Consider the following 25,136-nt stretch of genomic DNA (forward strand, 5'->3'; position numbering starts at 1 on the left):
TTTCTGACCATCCTGAGTCCGATGGACAAACTGAGAGGATGAATCAAACGTTAGAGGACATGTTGAGAGCCTATGTCTCTCATAGGCAGTCTGATTGGGAAAGGTATCTTCCACAGTTAGAGTTTTCCTATAATAGTAGCAAGCATTCTGCTACTGGATATAGCCCGTTCATGCTGATGTATGGATTTGAGCCTAAACCTTTGATTGCTATTGGCTTAGAGAAAATCAAGGAACGCCAAGCTCGTGATTTCCTGCATGACGACGTTGAGTATGTCGTCTTCTGACCATCCTGAGTCCGATGGACAAACTGAGAGGATGAATCAGACGTTAGAGGACATGTTGAGAGCCTATGTCTCTCACAAGCAGTCTGATTGGAAAAGGTATCTTCCACAGTTAGAGTTTGCCTACAATAGTAGCAAGCATTCTGCTACTGGATTTAGCCCGTTCATGCTGATGTATGGATTTGAGCCTAAACCCCCGATTGCTATTGGCTTGGAGAAAGTAGAGGAACGCCAAGCTCGTGATTTCTTGTATGACATGCAAGAAATGCTTGAATTGGCTAAGGATAGTATAAGAATGGCTCGTGATCGAGTCACTACTTATGCTAATCAAAAGAGGTCTGCAAGGACTCTAGATGTGGGACAATGGGTCTATCTGAAGATACCCAAGGATTCCAAGACTATGCGAACAGGAAAGCGTTATAAGCTTTCAGCTAGATATTGTGGTCCGTTCTTGATCACAAAGAAAATTGGCCAAGTTGCCTATAAACTATAAACTGCTCTTCCTTCAAATGTTAGCGTACATCCAGAGTTTCATGTCAGCCACCTTACAGTAAAATTGCGTGAAGCCGATGTTGTTGTGCCCATCGAGGAAAATGTATGGTAAGATATGCAAACTGAGTATATTCTTCGAGAGCCAGAGGCAGCTTTAGATCATCGTACCCGTCATTTGCGCCAAAAAGCTTATGACGAGTACTTAATTAAATGGAAGGGTCAATATGAAAGGTTTGCTACTTAGGAACCAATTCGAGACCTAAAAGCTCAGTATCCTCACTTCATTGATGGGTTCTTAAGGGGGGAAGTATGTTATTCCCGCTCATAGGAGAGGAGATCTAGCCCAAACGCCGTCGGGATGGGCGTCCATTGTTCGGGCGGACATAGTGTGAACGCGGCCATTATTATAAAAGAGAGGCCAATGCCTCATTTGCAGTTATCGACCCCCCAAGCAGAGTACCAATGGTTAGCCCGCGAGGCTAGTAGTGCACGAGGTCACCTCGAGGAGGTGAGGTCGGGTGGTATGGGACGCTCGGTCTTATAGGTGCACGCATACGTCCTTGGACACTGGCCCCAGCACGAGGGAGCTACCGGATGGTGGCTATGGTCGGGTGGTCCGTCCAACGCGTGTTTGTAGGAGGTCTATGTAGCCGAGAGATCCACTCCCACCGTTCATTTCACTTTCGATGGCCGCCAAGCATGGTTCGCGACCCAAGGTTTCCTGTCTGATTTGGCGGTCACGCTCTTCGGCTTTTTGTCGATCTGCTTTTCTTTCTTTTTGTTCCTCGACCACCAAGCGTGCTTCGCGGGCCAAGGTTTCTTCGCAGGCCAAGGTTTACTGTTCGTTCTGCTTGTCTTTCTAGTTGTGTCATCGCAACACAAGTCGCTTCTTGTTGTTATGTCATCATGTCCATCATCGACTTGACCAACACCACCATAGGATTTGGTACAATCCGTGGCGTAGATGGAGAAGGGGGAGGGTCCGAAAAACCTCCTTGGTGATGAGATTCTTCTTCGCTACTGTCATGCCCATCACCTTCATGCAAAGTATCCATTCCACTTCGGGTGATGACCATCCACTGAAGTCTTTGGTTCTTAAGTTCGCGAGAAACTTGGGTTCTTGGGTTCTTGAGGGTCTTGAGGTTCTTGAGGTTCGGGAGTCTTGAGGTTCTTGAGGTTCTAGAATCTTGAGGTTCTTGAGGTTCTTCTTTAGCTTGCAACCTGTGTTAGAGAAGGAGCTTCTCTTCACCCGAGTTATTCTCTTTCCCGCGGGCGCACCCCTTGGCGGCCTTGCACTCACACCGAGGTTGCTTTTTCCCACCTTACGTCCATTGCCCGGCCGCTAAGTGCACGATCCGCTCTCAATGAGTGAAAAGAGAAACAAGGGGAGGCTGGGCAAGCCCTTCTTTCTTGCGTTTCCTGTCACTCTTCAAAAACACGATTAGGAATCGACACGCCCAAGAGGTCTTACGTTACGTGTGACCGCAAAAAGCAAAAAAAAAAAATGTGGTTCTTTCCTTGAGTGATACAGAACACTACCAAAGCTTTGATACCAATGTAGGATGCAACTGAAGTGAATGTTGAACTTTGCTCAAAATGACTACTCCAAACTGTGCTCAAGGTTCTTTTTGCTTACGGAAGGGAGAGCCTTCCGTTCCTTTAATGAGAGACTGCAAGTGATCACAAACAAAGTGGATAAACATTGTGAATGAAGGTGCGTGAGACTGAGAGATAGAGAGAGAAGAATACGACACCAGAATGTTGTCAAAACCCTCCTCCGAAGGACCCACTCTCTATGGCGAGAGCGGTTTACTTATGATTGCACAAATCTCCATAGTGCTTGGACTTGCCGACGATGATGAGGACGACGGAACACTACCAAAGCTTTGATACCAATGTAGGATGCAACTGAAGTGAATGTTGAACTTTGCTCAAAATGACTACTCCAAACTGTGCTCAAGGTTCTTTTTGCTTACGGAAGGGAGAGCCTTCCGTTCCTTTAATGAGAGACTGCAAGTGATCACAAACAAAGTGGATAAACACTGTGAATGAAGGTGCGTGAGACTGAGAGATAGAGAGAGAAGTACGACACCAGAATGTTGTCAAAACCCTCCTCCGAAGGACCCACTCTCTATGGCGAGAGCGGTTTACTTATGATTGCACAAATCTCCATAGTGCTTGGACTTGCCGACGACGATGAGGACGACGACGAGACAGCTGAAATCTGAAAATGCTAAGGGCTGAAATCTGCAAATCTTTATTTGCTGAATTCTGACTCTATGTCGATGACCATGGCGATGATGACGATGCAACGACGACACGCTGAAAACGCAGATGCTGAAATCTGCGTTTTCCGGGCTGAAATTGCAAACTACGCTGGATCTGACCGTGCGGCGAGGATCTGCTGCAGGAAGGTGAGATCTGCGAGGTTCAGGACTTGATCTGCGGAGTCTTGATGCTGAAAACTGAAAACGCTGGTCTACTTTTTGATCATGTCGCGAAGATCTGCAAAAACGCTGAGGTGCCATGCTGATCCAAAAACGCTAGGGCTGAATTGGGCTCTCGTATGGAAAGTTGGAAACGCTGTGAATCTACCGGTGCAAACTACTAACGCTAGGGCTGATTTGGGCTCTCGTGTGGAAAGTTGGAAACGCTATAAATCTGCCGGTGCACTACTAACGCTAGGGCTGATTTGTCCTCTGTTGTCGCCACGCTGCTTCAAATGCAAAAACGCTGGCTGATCTGGGAGCAAAACGCTAGGCCTTCTTGCAGATGCAAAAACGCTAGGCATGCCGGGGGTCTTGCTGAGAAGGTGCCTGTTGAACCCAAGTTTCTACTACCTCTTCTGCCAGAAAGTGCTAGGGCTAGGTTTCTTATATACAAGCTTAGCAAAATTGCCCTACCTAGTTCCCAACAAAAGTCACTTAAAAATAATAGGTGAAAAATGTCAAAAATAGGGAAAATAGGTCTATGCACTGTAAAAATGCTCCTGATGGGTTCTGATGGAAATCTGATGATCCATGTTGTGTGCAACAAGAGGATGTGCATCTATTCTAAGCGTCTAGACATGAACGGTCTGCGAACAAACTCACAAAACAGGCAGAACTCTTCCTAATCTAACTGAACTGAACCCATGTCATGGAGTAGCTTGTCCACACACACATAGGGTTAGATGTGCACGTGACATTGGGATAAAACAACGCCATATGAATTTGCTGTTGAGAAATGCGTTGCTTGCTCACTGTGCTCCCACCCCCATCGCTCACCTCTTTCACCCTCCTCCTTGCTCGCACACTGTAGTCCCCCCCGCGGGGCGTTGTCTCCTATGCCTCAGCTCATCATTCCTAGTTTCCTCGACCATTCAACACCAACCCGCCATTCTCTACTCGACTCATCTCCCTCTAGATAAAGAGTCGAATGAAGTTGCTCTATCACCTTTATAAAATATACTCAGCATGACAAGACCACAGCTTAATAGAGTCTTCCAAAATTTTTTGCTATATACCTATAGCCGTCCCGAACTCCAATGAAGCAATTTCCTCCTAATGGGAAGAGTGCTGCTGCTGCTGCCGCGTCCACCCCCCCTCCCCCCTCTCGCCATCATTGCCCTCCCCCCCCCCCCCCCCCCGCCCTCGCGCGCCCTCTGCTTGCAGGCTACTGCTCGCAGCCCCTCACCGCGGCCCCCCCCATCCCACCCGTTGCCAGCTGTGCCACCCAGCCCGCCCACTTCCCTGCTCGCCATTTGCCCAGCCCGCCCGCTCTCTCTGCCGCTCTGCCCATCTCAGTCTGCTTTCCGGGTTTACGGAGGGAGTACCTCCCACTTCTTTCCAGGATTGGCTCCACCATCGAGACTGTCCTGGAGACACCTCGTACGGCAGCATCAGTAGCTGCCAAGGCGGTTGGCATCCCCTCAGTTCGAGTTTTGGTCAGAGATACCCACACGCTCCCGAAGGTCATCCTTCTGCCTCGGGTGAGTGGGGGTTGGTTTAGACAAAGTGTGGAGTACTCGGGCCTCCCGAACCAGTGCTTCATTTGCCGACAGATGGGCCACCTAACGAAGGCCTGTCCACGGAGGAAGCCGCGACCGCATCACAGCCTCAGCCCCAGCCTGCCAGGGCTGGGCCGCAGCCCCAGTCAACAGCACAGCGCACAGATTCAGAGCCACCCTCGGAGTCTGGGGCTCCAGCGGAGGAGGGGTGGCAGCAAGCGCGTGGCCGTCGATGCCAGGGGCCACAGCGAGAGCCTGGCACTCAAAGTGGTCCCCAGGTGCCTACTCAGCAGCAATGGGTTCCCTCGCACAGGGAACCGCTTTGGTCCTCTTGAGCAGGAGGAGTCCCCTACGCCAGCCTCCACCTCCGCTTCACCCTCGGCAGCCGCTTCCCCCTCAAAGTTCCCCTCCACCTCCTCATTCCCCCCCCCCCCTTCGGCCTGCTCCCGTCGCCTCTCCACCTCGCCCCTCTTCCTCTGTCGCCCCATCCCGCCCTCTTCTCCTCCGCTCCCCCCAGCTCCTTCTCCCCCCCCCTCTTGCTCCAGTTCCACAGTCGACTCAGGAGACCGGTCCATCTCCGACAGCTAGGAGATCTCTTGGCAGCGCTTTTGCCACGAGTCGCCTAGCGAGAGAGGGTCAGCCCTTCTTGCAGCCCCCTCTGCAGATTCAGACATCCTCCATTGCAGCTATCCCTCGTGGTCTGACGAGCATTGACTTCCGACGCCGCTAGGACTTCTTCGACTACGGGTTCACTCCTTTTCTCGACGATTCCGCAACAAACCACGAGGCAGCCTACTTCAAGGTCCATGCTTTGTTCCTTGCTCCTAGGGGGACAGAGACCTTGGACTCAACGATTGGTTTCTCCTTCCCCCTCTGTAGTAGGGCCGAGACAGAGTGGTCCCTCGACTCAGTGTTGGGATGGTTGCATACACAGGTTCTCGAGTTCTCTCATCACATGGGAGAACTTGGAGTTAAAGATTTGCTGCAGAATTTGTGGCCATTGGCCAAGTTTGCGGTGACACCCCCAGACACAGCAGGATGTAGGCACGTTCTGGTGTACTTCTTTGCGGATACGCAGTGTTTGCCTTGCTATGTATACATTCATGAGGACTCGTGGACAGAGGAGGTTGCTTTACGCACGGCTCGCTCGGCTTGGGCTTTGGCTAGGCACTCATTGCAGTCTCGCCTATCTAGAGGACGCTCGGATGCGGATTACTCCCCATCCAAGAGAGCCTCGAAGATAGCACGTCTTGCTGCTGCGGCAGCATCTGTTCTCTCTCGCTCACCATGAGGATCGTCTCATGGAACGTGAAGGGACTAGGTGGACCCCAGTTTCAGCGACAGCGGGGCCGATTGCATCAGGAGCTTCAACGTTGCCTTGTGGGAGGAGAGATTGATCTCCTTATGCTTCAGGAGCACCATCCGTGTGAGAGCCGCATTCGATGATGTGGTCAGATTTTGCGTGGACATTATGATACCTTTTGGTCAGCTGCTTTTGGACCTGGAGGCATCCAGGGTGGGATATGTATGACTATTGCGGATTCATTGCAGCAGGCCATTGTGGACAGAGGGATTATTGTGCCAGGCAGGGCTCAATGGATTATTAAGCAGGTTCAGGGTGGCCTTGTGGGCTTCCTGAACATCTATGCGCCCAATGTGGCGAGTGCTCTTGCAGAGTTTTGGTCACAGATTGTTGAGTCTTTGCCGCAGGCCGACCATTGGTGTGTAGGAGGGGACTTCAACATGTTGGAGGACCCTTCTGACAGGATTGGAGGCAGCCATGCTACTGTGCATGGAGGACCGCTTCGCTGTGAGTTTGCTTCGATCTTGGGAGCTCTTACGGCGTGGCCTGGAGCAGAGACAACCGACGTGCACGGAGGAGCGCCTACGGCAGCCCCTCGTCTGGAACCCCATGGTTAGCACTCAAAGAGGCTACTTGGTTGGTAGTCGGCCTCATGTTTCTTGGGGTTCCATGGCAGCAGGTCCAACGAGCTCTCTAGGTGACTGGCTAGAGTTCACAGGTTTGTCAGAGGAGGTGCAAGGTTTCCAGCTACAGGGCATGAGACGGGTGCAGACCATGTGTCAGGACATCACAGAGTCAGTTCCAGCCGAGTGGCTCACGCCTCTAGAGCCAATAGCACCCCGGTGGATGGAAGCCTTCACACGACTGGAGGTTCTCATTTCAGTCAGGGCCTGTTCAGAGTCTGTCTCAGCCCTGTTCTTCGAGCTTCAAGGTGGGAGACAACTACAGCGAGTTGCAGTAGAGGCCCCGCAAGTAGCAGAGTGCTGTTTTCAGAGGATCCGAGTAGTGAGCATCTGTGGGCGGACCTGCGTCATAGACCCTGACCCAGCAGTTCTTGAGACAGGACACTGGAGGCTATGGGCTTGGGAGTGTTGTCCGTTGACACGAGTACAGTGGGATCCTGGTGAGTGGCTATGGAGGGACCCTTTCTCTTCTGCAGACCACCCAGGAGTTCCGTTCTTTCAGTACACTGTTCGACTGGGACGTCATATACTAGCAGCACAGAGAGGCCCTCCCCGCTGCAGCACGTCATTGGCAGGAGAAGGGTCTCATAGTCGAGTTCTTGGCAGACTTTTGGCAGAGGCTGTGGGACTCCAGACAGCCAAGGCGCGTCACTTTGTTTCAGTGACTGGTTGCACATAGAGCTACAGCAGTAGGGAGTTGGCTTGTGCATAGTGGTCTCTCGGCCGCATGTGCAGCCTGTGACCTGTTGGTGGAGAGTCAGCGTCATTGTCTTTGGGACTGTCCCTCGGTCCTGCAGGTGTGGCTACGAGTTCTTCGGCTGATGCATGCTCTCTCCACGGCTCGACAGTACACTTGGGGGGCAACGGCTTGGTCTACCCTCACGGGCCCCGCACTTCAGTTTGAGCTATCTTCCACCAGCAGGATGATAGTGATACAGGGGGGGCGACCTACACTCCAGCCTGCTACAGAGCTTAGTCCACAGGAGTGGTGTAGTGAGAGAGAGGAGTGTTGGGAGCTCATCAGTGGCCTGACACTCTGGTTCATCTGGCGGGCCCGCTGTTTCCGCATCTTTGAGGCTCGCCCTGTGCCACTAGCACAGACTGTTAGTGACTTTTGGCTAGAGTTGATCCATACTCTCAGAGGAGAGCTTGAGGGACTACAGGGCAGCTCCGACAGCATGCGGGAGCACCGCGAGGCTTTCCTTCGACTCTGGCGCCCTGGGACTTTCTACACCATAGTCCAGGGGGTGCTCAGATGGCACTACTGTCCACCTGTGTGGCTTTTCCCTCCTCCCATCTCTTGATTTAGCCTCATTGTATATATGCTGTCTTTTCATTGGGAGAGTCTCCCCATCACGCTTGTTGTAGCCCTCTCTTGCAGAGGTGGTTGTAGGCCTATGGGCAGTTTTCATTAACTAATAGAAGGATCTTTTTCTCGGGAAAAAAAAAAATTCTCCTAATGGTATAAGGCCAAGGGCAAACCGGGGGGGGGGGGGGTCACGGACTCATGCCAAAGCCCAACTGCTAGATGTGGACAAGGGATTCTAAATAATGGACAGCCAATGGCCTATATAAAGGGTGGTAGGCAGAGAATCCACAAGATAGTTCTTGGGTTCTCACACTAGTATCAAAACTAGGAAGTCGTGGTTCTAATTTTAGGGGGATTTTCATGTACATGCAAGCCGTGGAAAGCAATGGCATGTTGAGGAGGAAGAAGATCCGTGGGGTCTCTAAGGTCGAGAAGGAGAAGGAGAATGACTGCAACCAAATCGAGCGGGAGTGGGCTCACAAGGGTCGCAAGGACCTACTGAGCAAAGTCCATGAGAGCGGTTAGTTGCCCCGGGCCACCCAGGTTTCTCTTTCCCCTAGTTTCGGCAACGCGCAGGGCCGCCATCGTTTCTGCAGAGGGAGCTTTGAAGTTTTTTAGGAGGGGAGCAGTCTGCTGCTCGGGGGACAAGTCCAAGCCAACCTGACAACCCAGATACCATACCGGAGTCCCTGGTGGGATCCACCTGAAGCCCTCACCGAGCGACCAATCATGGTGACCAATCAGGCGTAGGAGCACTGCCAATCAAGAAAGCAATTGTCTTCCTCCAATTGATCAGTGTTCCTGATGCACAACAAAACACCTCAAGGGCCTGCTCACACCTGTGCAGATTGGCCTCCCGGACTTCAAGTACAAGGCTCAGTGGTCAACAAACTCAACGTCAAGTAGCTTGTGTGACGCCCCAGGAGCTGGGCGCGTCATGGAGAGGTGCGTGGTGGGCGCGTTTGCGCTCAAAGGGCCCGGCTCGGACGGGACCGGCTCGGGGCAAGGTGCTTTTGTCTTCAAGGGCCCGGCTCGGACGGGACCGGCTCGGGTCGAGGTGTTGTCTTCCAGGGGGCCTGGCTCGGACGGGACCGGCTCGGGTCGAGGTGTTGTCTTCAAGGGGTCCTAGCTCGAACGGCACCGGCTCAGGAGGGCCCGGCTCGAACGGGACCGGCTCGGGCGTGGTTGCGTTCCATGGGTCGACGGCCGTGTTGCGTTTCGCGGGTCTTGCGTTCCGGGTCCCTAGCCCCACGTAGCCTCAGGCTCCGCCGCACTCACGGAGGGTCATAGCGTGCCCTGGGGAACCTTGCATGGAGTCCCCACGATGCACGAGTGCGTGGAGTCAGGCTAGCGTGTCTAGGTGGGGGGTCCCCTCCCGTGGCCGTTTTCGGGAGGCTCATACCCCTTATATACACCCCCGGTTGAAGAAAGTTCGACGTCCTCGTCGAACGAAGGGAAAAGAGAGCTTGGCTATGCATGAGGCCAAGGGACAAAGGGGTGCATATAAGTGCAAGTGTGAAAAAACTGTACCCGAATGCAAGTAGGTAGTATGCTTTGTTTTTGTCATTTTGAAATGAGGTGTGTGTATTTTTGGATTTTTGGCAGAAGGCTGAAAAGTATATGCTTTGAACACCCAAGTAGAATTCCCCATACTTGAGCATTCCCCGAAGAGGGAACCCGATGTGCGCGGAGCCACCTTCTGCGTTGGCCCGCGCGGAGGCTTCTTGAAAGCCGAATGTGAAGGAGAGTCCGTCACAATGCAGCCCTTGCGAATTTTGCAAGGAAACTTACCATCATTTTGACGCGAGTTGTAGACTTAGGCTTACACCAGCTTTGGTTTCCAATCGCCGAATCTTGCGTCGGGCAAGGTTTCTTGGTTAGATGCAATCTTTGGGTCGAAGTAGCTTTGGCGCGTCATGACACCATGAAGGCTTTGGCTGATCCTTCAATCTTCAAACTGATCCCTGTGTGTCCCTGTGTGGACGTCATTTGGAGGGCTAGCTCGGTGCCCTGTGGTCTCTTGTAGACTTGAGTGGGTCTTCAGCTCAGCATGGGCCACAAGAGTGGCCGGGGCGCGACGAACACAGTTGGGTTGGTCCGTCGCGTTTTTCGTCGTTCTGATTTTTGATATAAAGAGCCCTGTCTGGCTCCGATACCAAGTGTGACGCCCCAGGAGCTGGGCGCGTCATGGAGAGTTGCTCTGATACCAAGTGTGACGCCCCAGGAGCTGGGCGCGTCATGGAGAGGTGCGTGGTGGGCGCGTTTGCGCTCAAAGGGCCCGGCTCGGACGGGACCGGTGCTTTTGTCTTCAAGGGGCCTGGCTCGGACGGGACCGGCTCAGGTGGGCCCGGCTCGGACGGGACCGGCTCAGGTCGAGGTGTTGTCTTCCAGGGGGCCTGGCTCGGACGGGACCGGCTCAGGTGGGCCCAGCTCGGACGGGACCGGCTCGGGTCGAGGTGTTGTCTTCAAGGGGTCCTGGCTCGGACGGCACCGGCTCAGGAGGGCCCGGCTCGGACGGGACCGGCTCGGGTCGAGTTGCCTTCAAGGGGGCCCGGCTCGGACGGGACCGGCTCGGGCGTGGTTGCGTTCCATGGGTCGACGGCCGTGTTGCGTTTCGCGGGTCTTGCGTTCCGGGTCCCTAGCCCCACGTAGCCTCAGGCTCCGCCGCACTCACGGAGGGTCATAGCGTGCCCTGGGGAACCTTGCGTGGAGTCCCCACGGTGCACAAGTGCGTGGAGTGAGGCTAGCGTGTCTAGGTGGGGGGTCCCCTCCCGTGGCCGTTTTCGGGAGGCTCATACCCCTTATACTTGTCTCCCCTAATAGGGAGCTCTAAACCACGCAAGCCAACCTGCTGTTAAGTCAAAGATCTCAAGGCTAAGCATCTGCGCCCAAACCTGCTCTCTGCATGCATCCTGACGCTCTGACTGAGGCTCAGCTGACAGCAAATCGCGATAGAAATCAGTAGCAACCGCACGCATATCCTCAGGCTCTGAGACAACTAACCGTGTTTTAAGTGGTGCTCGGTACGCACTCGGATCTTCTATGCGTTTAGACATGCCTGTTTCTTCATTCATGTGGATCATTGCCATGTCCTACGTACTCAAAGTTTTGCCAGAATTGCCCCGTGTTTGGAATGTGCTATCAAGATTGTCATACACCCTGCCTATAGATGGCCTTTACCCCCTCCCCTCACCGCCGCCCGCCCCCCCCCCCCCCCCCCCAAATCCAAAAAAATAAAACAAGAACCAAAACAAAAAAGGAAAAAAAATAAAATAAAAGCAGCCAAGATTGTGGTTAGATCATTCTAATTTTTGTTAGATGTGAGCCCAGTGGATTTCCAGGAAACATGACTTCCTTCACTTCTATACATACAGTGATTTGACATTTGAAAGAGCTTGCAATTTGATGTGCTAGTGGCAAAAAAATCTACCAGAGAGCCATATAAAACTTTCAAATTGAAACAACAGAAATAACACAGTTAGAGTGCTTGCTCACAGCAGAAGACCTGGAATAAAACTACCTTCCCCCTTGGTGTCGACTGCATTACAGCTTCAATCATCTTATGCGAACTTCTCCCTATAGTGTGTATGCCATCACCACTTGGTGATGCTTCTACATCACTGAAAGACCGTTGATTGTTGTCCTCCATCTGCCTCCTGAATTCCTGCATTCTTTCTGCAAGTGCTGCCTGTTCATATGTGGCTCTCTCTCGTGACTGATGAGCATATGTAAGAACCTGGACACAACTGCATCGGTCAGCTTGCCTGCAGTTGAGGTGTTCTGATAAAGAATTAACAGATTTATCACTATTAAAACATGCTACCTGATGAATGTAAGGCTCCATTTGAAGCAGTAGCTCGTATCCCTAGTGACAACAAAAGCCAATAATGCAGTTTCTTCTCAAAAATATCTCCACAAATACACAGGGATAGTTAAAAACCTGCTTGAAATATCTCAAATGAGCATCCATAGTTCCACTAACAGACTCCAGAAATTCGAATTTCTTTTTCGCTTCAATATTTGAAAGCGCAGTTACCTGTGTCAAACAGTGTGTTAAAGAAGAATATTGTCTTTGATCAAAACAATCGTTTGATTATTAATGTGCCAAAAGTGGCAAGCTAACATACTAGATTAAATCGAGCTTGTTCAAAAGTTGACCTGGCATTTCGGAGATCCTGTTCAAATCATGTCAAAATAACAGCAAAGCCTATTTCATATAAAGAAAATCAAAAACATCAACAGCTAGCCAAATAGCAGCAGAGCTTTATTCCATGTATGACCCAGCCATCAATACCTCTTCAACTTCTGACACAACATCTACTCTGGTTCCCTTTTTCAAAGAGAGGAATTTTTCTCGGGCCTGCAAAATGTATCACGTTAGGATGAAATAAATCAAAACCTATCATATACACTAATCAAAATTCCGGGCAATACGATCAAATATTTTTCATCGTGACAGAATTTGATATTTATACTTGGGAAACAGATGGAGAAAAAGAATGCCAATAAGCAAAGTTTGAAGATATGCCAATCAGAAAAGAGAACCAAACCTGGTCGTAATGTAAACTGGCCTTGTCAAACCTCCTTCGAACTTCCTGCCATTGAGCAAAAAATATGCCTTCACAAAAGAAGAACTTGATGCAAAAACACTTTCAACAGGTCAAACAAAAATGCAGTTTAAGAGTTGACATGAGGTGCAACACAAAAAGAACACCGGTGTGTCCAAACCAAACCAAGCACAAGCAAGCTATCCAGTAAATAGCATTAATGAGGATCTTCAGTTTTACAAACCCCCTTGCCAATAGCATGAACGCGTATTCTCAAGATACCCTCCAGAGGTGATGGAAGCCAGCAATCGTTGCTAAGAAGTGGCACACCGCAGGAACTTTGCGAATGCAAGAGTATAGCACATTCCGTGCTAGGCAGATGGCAGGTAGTGGTCAATAAGGAGGAAACATCAACAAATGCTCATTTCAAAATCAATCCCAGTCTGCCAGAGGGTGTTAACAAGAAAAACAAGAAAAGGGTCACAAAATATCAGACTGTCCCTCACAACACAAGGATGCCGCCTCATCTTTATAGAATTCCATCCGTGGTGTATCAGATCAGGAGAGACGAAAGACAGATTCTCACGGGATGGGGAAGTTTGAGCAGCCACCGCATTCTCATCTTGTATGACCCCAAACTACAGACAATTTTCTCTCTCTTGATACAAAAGAAGTCTGCACATTCTGTCATACCAATTGAAAACACATCCCACATCTCCAAAAGCCTTAAAAGTGTTAATGAACAACTCAACCCCGTTCAAGGGCAGCTCAATCTTCAAATTGGGGATACAAAGATAGAAAATCTTCTTCTTGCATTCTCCCATTCAAGGATGTAATGTCAAATGGGGTATGCCTTACCACTACCGCCCTATCCCTGATTTTGTTGAAAAGACTCTTGACCTCCAGTTTTGAAGATAAGATATATCTAATTTATGCAGACATTGGTGGCTAGCAAGTGCCTGGAGTAAGTCACATCTCTGCAAAGAAAGAAATTAAAATGTGCTTCTGCTTGCTTAATACTTACAAAAAAAAAAAAATGTCTGCTAATGAGAGTCCACTCTCCAGTCTGGATGAGAGTAGGCTTAGGTTTATCAAAGAGTATCACGATCGCTTCATTGATTCTCTTATGCTTGTGTTTTACTTCAGATTCAGAGACATAGGGAGACTCTCCACCAAAACCCACACACCAATGGAGGACATAAGTCACAGCTCACAGACTTCTTTCAGAGAACTAGTCCAGTTCCAGCCACCTACATTACATACGGCCATCCAGGGATCCTACTATGACATGAGCAGACCAGATAGCGGGAGATAGAGTTTGGCTTGCCTTCCTACTATGACATGGGCACACCAGATAGAGGGAGATAGAGTTTGGCTTGCCTTCTTAGATCCTGTTGCTATGCTAGCAGGAACTCTTCACTCCCGTTCACAGTGAACCAGAGTGACATGAAATGATTTGGGATTTCGTCCATTTTGATGTTTCAAGGTTTTGAAAGTTTCATTTTAGGGCAAGAAAAAAGCGAACCGGAGCCCGTAATAATGTGTGTGTGTGTGTGTGTGTGTGTGTGTGTGTGTGTGTGTGTGTGTGTGTGTGTGTGTGTGTGCGCGCGCGCGTGTGTGTGTGTGTGTGTGAGAGAGAGAGAGAGAGAGAGAGAGAAAGAAAGAAAGAAAGAAAGAAAGATTTTTAACGTCTATGTCAGGCCGAAATCGGCCTATGAGACAAAACAGATGTACATGGTGTGTATGTCGTCCGTCTATCGGAAAGACAAATGAAACAAAACTGATACAAAACTGAACTGAATGTAGGTAGTGGAGTATCTGAGGAGGGATGGAGCTCTATCTCTCTAGGGGTATATGCATGTCTATATGCTCAAGGTAGTACAATCATGAGAATGCATCAAGCTATCTAGCTCCATCCTGTACTAATGGGGGGATGTAAGATGTGGTACATGGGCGGGGCTGGTGCCAAGGCTACCCGGATGAAAGCTGACGGGTCGGCCCTCATCTGAGCCACTCGCTCCTCAGTGGCACAGCGCTCCCGGGCTCGGATCTCCTCGATCTGTCGGTGGTGGGAGCTCGCGCCCCTGTAGCCTGTGACTCGTGGTCGTCGTCTAGCTCGGCTCACCTCCGCCTGTGGGAGTGTCACTCCCCTCTGAGTGTCTGGTGAGGGAGGGGCGGCAATCCTCTGAAAGAAGTCTGTGACTTGCGACTGTCTCCCCTCTGTCTGTGTAGCTGTGTGTGGCTGTAGTAGTGTGTCCCGATGGCTCTGTATCTCTGGTAAGAAACGTCCGAGCTGTCTCTGATCTCGAGAGTCCATGATCTCTCGGAGAGTGGGCTGTCCTTTGAATAAGGCCTCATACCTGCCTCTGATCTCAGTGTATGCTCTGCATCTACATACAAAGTGCTCCTCACTCTCCACCTCCTCTGTGCAGGCTCTGCAGACTCGCTCCTCCCTGGGAACACCAGTATGTCTCCCGATCTCAATCTCTAACCTGTGTGAAGCCACTCTCAGCTGACCAATCGCCACCCGTGAGCTATGTGGCATATATGTGTCCATGTAGCGTGGTCTCTGTATGAACCCCCCAGACAATATGGTGAGAAACTGGTCTCTGTAATCTGACATCCTCGTCCCCAAGCCAGGTGACTCCCAGACTCTCCTAGTGTATAGCTGCCACAGATCCTGTCTCAACATCAAGTTCCTCTCACTGCGAGAGAGGTGAATGTATGGTGAGTGGGGGTCGTACTTGAATGGTGGTAGGCTCTCCATGTCAAGACCGTGTCCCTCAAACCATGCTCTGACCTGTGAGTACCATGCTCTCTCATGCCCACTCTCTGATAGCTGTATAGCTGCCTCAAATGCTCTACAAGTAAGTCTGTCAAGGGGTAGCTCTCTCATCCTCTGGAGGAAGCAGACTGTCTGGAATAGTGCCTCTACAACCATAGGTGGTGTGGCGAGCTCGGCTCTAATAATGTCATGTGGCACTGTCTTCTTGCTGCGGAGCAAGCGTGAGATCATACATACCTGTGGCCTCTCAAGCTGTGTCCACTGGTCAGCTGTCAATCCTGGTGCCCATACTGCCGCTGAGTACATCACGGCCGGGGTGACTAAGGTGTCGAAAAGCCACCCCTTCGTGCGGGGCTCCTGAAAGTGTGCCTGGTGGCACCTCCGCTCTAGCATGGTCAGAGCTGCATATCCTCGGGTGAGCCTGTCAGCAACAGCCTGCCTCATAGTGAAGGGTCCTGGTAGGCTGGTGAATGTGATGCCAAGGTAGACATAGGAGGTGACTACATCAACCTGTCCTCCTGCTGCTGTGAAGGTGGCAGCGCTCCTCACTGCACTGGATGTGTGAAAGATCATGACCTTGGTTTTGCCAAGGTTCACAGTCAACCCCCTGTGTGTGCTGAATTCGTCCAAGGCCTCAAGATGGCGTTGCAAGCCCTCGGGTCACTCTGAAATCAACACAATATCGTCAACATATAACATGATGTGGACCGGAGTGCCTGCCAAGTCGCTCCCCTCTCCCCCTGCTCGCAGTATGTAGTCGGAGATCTCGTCGATGTAGAGCCCAAAGAGTGTCGGGGAGAGTGGGCATCCTTGCTTAACACCAATGGTGCTAGCAATGGTCTCTGAAAAACCGCCTGGGCAACGAACCCGACCCATCACCCTCTCGTAGAGAGTATATATGGCCCAAATCATCTCTGTTGGTACCCCAATGCTGTGAAGGCGCTGGAAGAGTCTCTCGCGTGGGACTGTGTCAAAGGCCTTGCGGAAATCCACAAAGCAGCAGTAAAGCCTCTTCTTCCGCGCCTTTGCCCCATCAATGAGGCAGCGCAGAACGAAGATGTGATCAGTGGTGGAGAAAGCCCGTCTGAAACCTGCCTGGCCTGGAGCTCGTAAACCCTCGGTCTCTGCGTAGCGGCTGAGCTGTGCCTCAAGTACTGCTCCATATAGCTTGGCCATCGTGTGGCCAATCATGATAGTCCTGTAGTTCCCTGGGTCCAGGGTGTCGCCAGATTTGTGGATAGGCACTATGGTGTGCTGTGTCCACTCCTCTGGGAAGCCCTCCCCTATAGCCCGGTTGAAGACATGTGCAATCAACGGGGCTATAGTGGAGGCCGCATAAATGATGTGCTCACTCTGTAATCCAGTATGGTCAGCTGATCGTCTGTGCTGCATGCGGTGTATGGCCATCTCTACCATCTCTGCTGTAAAGAAGGAAGAGCATGTGGGGCGTGGCCCGTGTGGCTCTGGGATAGGAGGCTGCCCTGGCACCTCATAAAGTCGCTCTGCATAATCATGCCATACCTGTGGATCCTCAATAGCTGTAGTCGGACGTGGCTCGCGCAGGGTGTGCCATGCCGTCGCGCTATCCATGCTCATGAATAGGCGGTATAGCTCAAGCTCCTGTGCCTCTTCGAATGCTCGCCGCTTTTGGCGTGTCAGCGTCTTCATATGCCGTCTGGCCTCTCTCTCTGTGATCTCTCCTAAGGCTCGCCGTGCACGGAGGCGTCGGTATAGCCCTCTGCACTCATCATCATACCAGCGGTTCTGAGGCATAGTCCCGGGAGGGGGAGTGCGTCCTGTGTGAGTGGTGTGTGGAAAAGAGCTAATAGCTGAAGTGTGGAGAACGGAAGAGATATGTGATGTGAGAACTGAGAGTGGTGTGGATGGGTGGAGGAGGCATAGGCCATGCTCGACCTCGGCCGAGCAAAGAGGGGCTAGCTCATGTGTGAAATGGATGGTGGTGTGTGGAGTGTGTGCTGTGGAGCTGTGTGGGATGGTATCTCCGGTGATGGAGAAAGAGAGGTATGTGTGGTCGGCTCCGATGGGTATGGGTGGAATGGTGAAGGATGTGATAAGGTGTGTAGCCTCCCTGGGTCCCAGAATATAGTCGACTGTACTCCCCCCTCCCTCTGTAACTCCATGTGGCATACAAGTCAGGCCCCCTGAGGTGGGCCACTGGGCCATCCCGTTATAAATAACGAGACGGTGCTGGGAGCCAAGTCGAAGTAGATTTCCTCCGTAGGCTGTGACTGGAGCTCTGTCTGCTGTATCTCTCATAGTAGCCTCCTCATCTAGAGTGTGTAGTGCCTCTGGGTCCTCGTGGTCATATGCCTCACACTGCTCACTGCGCGTACGAGCATTGAAGTCTCCCATAAGGAAGACTTCACCCAGTGTGGAGTACTCCATAATCTACTCCGTGAGGCATGCGTATGGTGACTCCTGCTCAGTAGGGGCGAATCTGGAGCCTGTGGGAGCAAAGTAGCAAAGGGCAATGTAGACGATCCTGTCTCGTGAGAGCTCGAGGCGAATCCACATGTAGCGGGCCTGTGGGTCCCGGGCAACAATCTGTAGTCTGTTGTGAAGCCCCTGTCTAAAGAGTATGGCCACTCCTCCTGAACCGCGAGTGGTGTGCTGGCGCATACATCCCCGATGTAGAGACTCCCACTGGAATCCATGTATCCGTGGTAGCCCTCTCTCTGGGCTCTCGTGTGTCTCTGTAAGTAGAATGATGTCTCGACCTCTCATCACCTCCTCAAGTCTCTCTGGGTGTGTCCATAGGTCTCCATTGCAATTCCAAACCGTGACATGAATCTCCTCGTGTGTCCCACAGGCCGCGAGTCCCTATGCGATGGTCTTGCCATCAATGATGACCCTGCCATCTCGATATACTGCCTTCTTTCCTTCTTTGTGGGCTTGGTGGACTCTAGGCATGCACGCACGACGGTGATCTTGTTGCATCTTTGTGAGGTCATCATCAAGATAAATCGGGGGGCCTTCTAGTCCTCTCAAGATGACCCTCTTTCGGAGGAAAGAAGTTCGAGACTCCTCGGAGGTGAATTGGAGGATGAGAGCTCTCTTCTTTGGATCTTTGCCGGCTCTCCAGCTTTGGAGAAAGGGATCTCTTCTTCCTTGTATCCCACTTTCTTGCATAAAGCTTTCCCATCGCTCTCGGGTGTAGACCCTTCTTCTTCTTTGATGCCGGTCACTCGCACATTGAGACGGCGAGCTTGTCGCATCTTCTCCTCCTCGATGGTTGTGTGTACTATGAGTACCTCATCTTTTTGGGCTTCCTCTCTTGCTACCTTCTTGATATTCTTTTTGACCACTTCGACCCATCCTTCTTTGGTGGCCTCTAATTTGTCCTCAATGCTTGCGGTGAGGGCTTTGGTGATCTCCTCCTTCAGGGCTTCCTTAGCCTCCTCTTTAATCTCTCCTTCCTCGGGGGTGAGGGATGTGATGGAAGCATGAAGGAGATCGATTTGTGCCTTCATCTCTTCTTGCTCTTTCCTCCATCTCTCCCTCTCCTTCTCGTTCTCCCGTTCCCATCTCTCCTTCTCCTCTTTGAGGTTTTGGATTTCCGCTCTCATGTCCTCCTTCTCTTCGTTCCATAGCTTGATGAAGGTGGCTTTCTCCTCCCTCCATATCTCTCTCTCCATCCACCATTCTTTCATGTCCTTCTCCAATTGTGCAAGCCTCTTGTTCGTGAGCATGAAGGTTGTCTTCATTGTCGATGTCGGCGTCTTGATGGTGGGGGAAGACATGGTTGTCTTCGAAGCTACCCTCTCTTCATATTGTGAAGAAGAGGGGAGAAGGGGAAGAGAGGGAGTACGTGTGTGTATGTGTATATGCGTGTATTATGTGTGTGGGTATGTATCCGTGTGTGTGTGTGTGTGTGTGTGTGTGTGTGTGTGTGTGTGTGAGAGAGAGAGAGAGAGATGGCTGCGTGATGGGAGCGAGTAGGGGCTACGTGAGGGGGAAGCTGGAGGGGGGCTGCGCGAGGGGAAGAGAGGGAGTACGTGTGCAACAAGGCAGTTCAGCAGCAGCAGCAGGTATAACAGCGACAGCAACAGGCGGATACCGGGGGTGCTGTGCAGGTGGGGTGGGCGCGCTGAGCACTGGGGTGACACAGCAGTGCGCAGCACAGTAGTAATGTGCCTGGGGCAGCACAGCAGAAGGTACGCGCGCTGGTGCAGCAGGAGGAGGGCGCTGGTGCAGCAGGTCCGCGCGCTGGTGCAGCAGAGAGGATGAGGAGGCTGAGAGAGAGAGAGAGAGAGAGAGAGAGAGAGAGAGAGAGAGAGAGATTTGATTTGATTTGATTTGGTATTAACGTCCGCGGAGGGCCGAAAGAAAGAAAGAAAGAAAGATTTTTAACGTCTATGTCAGGCCGAAATCGGCCTATGAGACAAATCAAATGTACATGGTGTGTATGTCATCCGTCTATCGGAAAGACAAATGAAACAAAACTGATACAAAACTGAACTGAATGTAGGTAGTGGAGTATCTGAGGAGGGATGGAGCTCTATCTCTAGGGGTATATGCATGTCTATATGCTCAAGGTAGTACAATCATGAGAATGCATCAAGCTATCTAGCTCCATCCTGTACTAATGGGGGGATGTAAGATGTGGTACATGGGCGGGTCTGGTGCCAAGGCTACCCGGATGAAAGCTGTCGGGTCGGCCCTCATCTGAGCCACTCGCTCCTCAGTGGCACGGCGCTCCTGGGCTCGGATCTCCTCGATCTGTCGGTGGTGGGAGCTCGCGCCCCTGTAGCCTGTGACTCGTGGTCGTCGTCTAGCTCGGCTCACCTCCGCCTGTGGGAGTGTCACTCCCCTCTGAGTGTCTGGTGAGGGAGGGGCGGCAATCCTCTGAAAGAAGTCTGTGACCTACGACTGTCTCCCCTCTGTCTGTGTAGCTGTGTGTGGCTGTAGTAGTGTGTCCCGATGGCTCTGTATCTCTGGTAAGAAACGTCCGAGCTGTCTCTGATCTCGAGAGTCCATGATCTCTCGGAGAGTGGGCTGTCCTCTGAATAAGGCCTCATACCTGCCTCTGATCTCAGTGTATGCTCTGCATCTACATACAAAGTGCTCCTCACTCTCCACCTCCTCTGTGCAGGCTCTGCAGACTCGCTCCTCCCTGGGAACACCAGTATGTCTCCCGATCTCAATCTCTAACCTGTGTGAAGCCACTCTCAGCTGACCAATCGCCACCCGTGAGCTATGTGGCATATATGTGTCCATGTAGCGTGGTCTCTGTATGAACCCCCCAGACAATATGGTGAGAAACTGGTCTCTGTAATCTGACATCCTCGTCCCCAAGCCAGGTGACTCCCAGACTCTCCTAGTGTATAGCTGCCACAGATCCTGTCTCAATACCAAGTTCCTCTCACTGCGAGAGAGGTGAACATATGGTGAGTGGGGGTCGTACTGGAATGGTGGTAGGCTCTCCATGTCAAGACCGTGTCCCTCAAACCATGCTCTGACCTGTGAGTACCATGCTCTCTCATGCCCACTCTCTGATAGTTGTATAGCTGCCTCAAATGCTCTACGAGTAAGTCTGTCAGGAGGTAGCTCTCTCATCCTCTGGATGAAGCAGACTGTCTGGAATAGTGCCTCTACAACCATAGGTGGTGTGGCGAGCTCGGCTCTAATAATGTCATGTGGCACTGTCTTCTTGCTGCGGAGCAAGCGTGAGATCATACATACCTATGGCCTCTCAAGCTGTGTCCACTGGTCAGCTGTCAATCCTGGTGCCCATACTGCCGCCGAGTACATCAAGGACGGGGTGACTAAGGTGTCGAAAAGCCACCCCTTCGTGCGGGGCTCCTGAAAGTGTGCCTGGTGGCATCTCCGCTTTAGCATGGCCAGAGCTGCATATCCTCGGGTGAGCCTGTCAGCAGCAGCCTGCCTCATAGTGAAGGGTCCTGGTAGGCTGGTGAATGTGATGCCAAGGTAGACATAGGAGGTGACTACATCAACCTGTCCTCCTGCTGCTGTGAAGGTGGCAGCGCTCCTCACTGCACTGGATGTGTGAAAGATCATAACCTTGGTTTTGCCAAGGTTCACAGTCAACCCCCTGTGTGTGCTGAATTCGTCCAAGGCCTCAAGATGGCGTTGCAAGCCCTCGGGTGACTCTGAAATCAACACAATATCATCAGCATATAACATGATGTGGACCGGAGTACCTGCCAAGTCGCTCCCCTCTCCTCCTGCTCGCAGTATGTAGTCGGAGATCTCGTCGATGTAGAGCCCGAAGAGTGTCGGGGAGAGTGGGCATCCTTGCTTAACACCAATGGTGCTAGCAATGGTCTCTGAAAAACCGCCTGGGCAACGAACTCGACCCGTCACCCTCTCGTAGAGAGCACGCAGTCCTCCTGTCGTTTTGTGAGTGAGAGAGAGGTGTGAGTGTTTCTATACAGTCAACCTCGTGTGCATGTGTCTGTGTCTATAGCAGTCAAATATCTAAAACCCAAAAAAAAGGAGTGCGTGTGTGTGGCCTTCACATGGATTCGACTGATCAGTGTATATACAAGCGTCGAAAAGCCATGGAATCTTTGGATATGGAAGCTTTAAGCCTCATCAAAGAATGTTTGCATGAGGACTTCGAGGATGCACGTCAAGCCTGGGAAGGATCCGCTCCCGTCATGGAAGTGTGCATCCCTATACAAGAGCTTATGGATCTTGTTGCTCAATATGCTCTTAACGCAGTGATTCTTTTTTTTCCCGGTAAAATGCCTACGGCTCATGATGTAGGCCAATGGGTAAGGCAAGGGTGCGCTCTGAGTGCTTTGCTTTATGCGATTGCTACTCATCCCTTGTTTATGTGTTTGGATTCCTTGACTTCCATTGGTAGGCTACATGGCCTGACTTTACCTTCTGGATGACAGTTTGTTGGTCAAGCTTATGCGGATGACTCTTTGTTCATGCCTCGCACTAACTATGATGATGTACAATAGATTATGAATACTCTTCACTTGTTTGGATTGGCAACAAGTCTCAAAGCCTTCCATTGGTAGGCTACATGGCCTGACTTTACCTTCTGGATGACAGTTTGTTGGTCAGGCTTATGCGGATGACTCTTTGTTCATGCCTCGCACTAACTATGATGATGTACAATAGATTATGAATACTCTTCACTTGTTTGGATTGGCAACAGGTCTCAAAGTTGACTTTTGCAAATCCAAGCTATTGTCTTTGAAAGAATGTGACTGGCATAAGATATTGTGGCTTGGGGAGATTGTTCCTCCACATGTTCTAGTTCGCCATTTGGGTTATCTGCTAGGTTGGAATGCATCGGCTATGCAGAAACTGGATTGGGTGCTCCAACGTCTGCATTCCAAGTTGAATTATTGGAAATTGTCCACGTGGCCACTTCATGTGCGTCTCCGAATTGTCCAATGCATCCTTGTGGCTTATGTGGAGTTTTATTTGCCTTTGTTATCCTTGCCTTGGTTGCGTTTGTAGTCCCTCATGTCCAATATTTTAGAGTACTTTTGGCGGACCTCCTCTAGCAAGAAGGGTCTTCGGCTTCTATCTATGGACAAGCTGTGTTCTCCCAAGCAGCTTGGAGGGTTAAATATTTTGAACTTACGACATCATATTCTAGCTCGGAAAGCTATGTTGTTGCCAGTTTTGGTAGAGCAGCAACAACCCTGGGCTCTCATGGTTACACATTTATGTATGCACATTGTCACCCAATCTTTTGGTCATTGGAACCGACTTATTGGGACGTGGTTTTTGGGAAGCTTGAAGGACACACTCCTGGATGTCCCTTTACTTCTTCTCTAATTGCTGACTGAAAGGTTGTCACTTCGCATTTGGTTTGGAATGGTCGACAATCCTCTATGGGTAACTCTCTTCGCTTAGAGAGTTTGCATTGGAGCAGGGCTTTCGCTTCGACTTTGGTTCAACGATCTCCTCGCCAAGCGTATTTTCTTTCCCCAAAAGCAATTTGTCGGGTGCATCAGGTGGTTGATGACTCGGGTTATGTTCTTTCCTTCGCTGATGCAGTGTCCCGCTTTCGGTTGAGTCTTCACTATTCTCCTCTCTGAGGAAGATTGAAACGATGCTTGCTGCTCATTCACCCATTCCTCCTTTAAATGTGGATTATCGCTTCTCTGACTGGGATCTCGCTACTACTACTAGATTGGACTGCATCTCAACTAGCAGTGTCTATGCCATCCTTCAGTCTGATGTATGGATTGTGCATCAAGGTGATCAGTTGTGGTCGCTTTCCGAGTCATCCTTGTGGTGGCAACACACATTGTCTCGCATTTGGGAGAGTCATCTGCCTTTCAAGGAAAGTGTTTTCTTGTGCCGCTGCTTGGTGGCAGCTCTAGTTGTTGGCAATGTGTTACATGCTGGGCATATTGCGTCTTCCCGCTGTCCTAGATGCCTTGAAGCAAAGGAGACCGTGCCACACTTACTGTGACATTGTCGTCACTCCAGAGCCTTCATTCGCCAAGTGTCGACTGCTCTTTGGCTTCGTTTTCCTTCCGGCTCTTTTCACATATGCTTTTGGCTTTTTGGAGTGCTCCAATCACCGCAATCTCAATTTGCGGTGTTCTTCAGCTGGGCCAGATTTTGGAATATGTGGGCCATCTGGCACCATAGGAACTCCTTAATGTTCCAAGGCACTTCTGTTGATCCCTTTCCCTATTTCAAATTATCTCTTGGTCAAGCGTTGCATTTTGCCTATGACGTTGGAGACATCACTCTTGATACCTATAGCATTTGCTTTGATTATTTTTAGCCTTTAGAGCCTCATAGTGCTCCGCTTCTTGTATCCCTTTCTATTCGTGGATTTTCCTCCCTTTGAGGTTTCCCACTTGTAATTAATCACAGCAGGTTTACAAAAAAATGTGTGTGTGTGTGTGTGTGTGTGTGTGTGTGTGTGAGACAATGTAAGGTGCAGCGGAATGAATGTTGTATTTTCTCAAGATTAGTGATCTTTATTGCTCAAGGTTCCTTTTAGTTCTTAGGGAAAGAGAGAGCTTTCCGTCTTATGGAGAGTGCTATGATCATGAACAAAGTGAGTGGATATTGTGCGTGCAAGTGAATGAGACTGAGAGAAGGAGAGAGAGGAGATACGACACCGAGAGGTTGTAAAACCCTCCTCCGAAGGCCCCACTTTCGTCGGCGAGAGTGGTCTACTTGATTGCACAAAAACGTACAATGCGAATGCAATGGACTGATGCAATGGGACTATGCCGATGACGACGACGGTGATGACGACGACGACTTGATGGCTGAAATCTGAGATCCTTTATCTGCTGATTTTAGGGATTGTTTGGTGGCTGAAATTCTCTGTTTTTGGCTGCGTTTTTATGGCTGAAAATGGGGGAGCATCTGCAACCTTCTTGGGGGCTGATCTGCTAAGGAGTCTAGGCTGAAAACTGTGTTTTGTCACTGCTGAAATCTGCAGATTCCCTAGCAATAGTAGATGGGGCTGGAAACGCTGGAGAAGCTGAAGGTCCTACTGGCGTTTTTGCATCAAAAACGCTGGCTGAAAGTGGGGTGTCTTGGCGATGAAAACGCTGGGCTGAATGCCTGTAGGAAGTCGCTAGGCAATGCCCATCGACGGGGGGGGGGTCTGTTGAGAAGTTGCCTGTTGAGCGAGAAGCTCCTGCTGCCTCTTCTGCCAGAAAGTGTGAACTTTGGCTTGCTTATATATTAACTTAGCAAAATTGCCCTACCTACTTTTGTTGGAAAGTCACTTAAAAAATAATAAGTGAAAATCCCAATAAATAGG

At 50.7% G+C, this 25,136-nt stretch overlaps 1 protein-coding gene across 6 annotated transcripts in view; it reads right to left on the bottom strand.

Annotated features, from left to right (window-relative positions):
* SFC (ARF GTPase-activating protein) overlaps positions 1-25,136 on the bottom strand; it is a 93,497-nt gene that overhangs the window by 43,458 nt on the left and 24,903 nt on the right. For 5 of the 6 annotated variants that reach the window (XM_086483883.1, XM_086483885.1, XM_086483882.1 and 2 more), the window contains 6 exons: positions 12,607-12,651; positions 12,351-12,416; positions 12,184-12,231; positions 11,997-12,092; positions 11,880-11,921; positions 11,562-11,792 (listed from right to left, as the gene is read on the bottom strand). In XM_086483883.1, the coding sequence (XP_086340009.1) occupies positions 11,562-11,792; positions 11,880-11,921; positions 11,997-12,092; positions 12,184-12,231; positions 12,351-12,416; positions 12,607-12,651 (528 nt within the window). The remainder of the gene's footprint in view (positions 1-11,561; positions 11,793-11,879; positions 11,922-11,996; positions 12,093-12,183; positions 12,232-12,350; positions 12,417-12,606; positions 12,652-25,136) is intronic. The other variant, XM_086483884.1, reaches the window with a different exon arrangement.

This window comes from Adiantum capillus-veneris, chromosome 16, assembly GCF_014529385.1.
Source record: "Adiantum capillus-veneris isolate H3 chromosome 16, ASM1452938v2, whole genome shotgun sequence".
In the NCBI taxonomy this organism is placed as follows: domain Eukaryota; kingdom Viridiplantae; phylum Streptophyta; class Polypodiopsida; order Polypodiales; family Pteridaceae; genus Adiantum; species Adiantum capillus-veneris.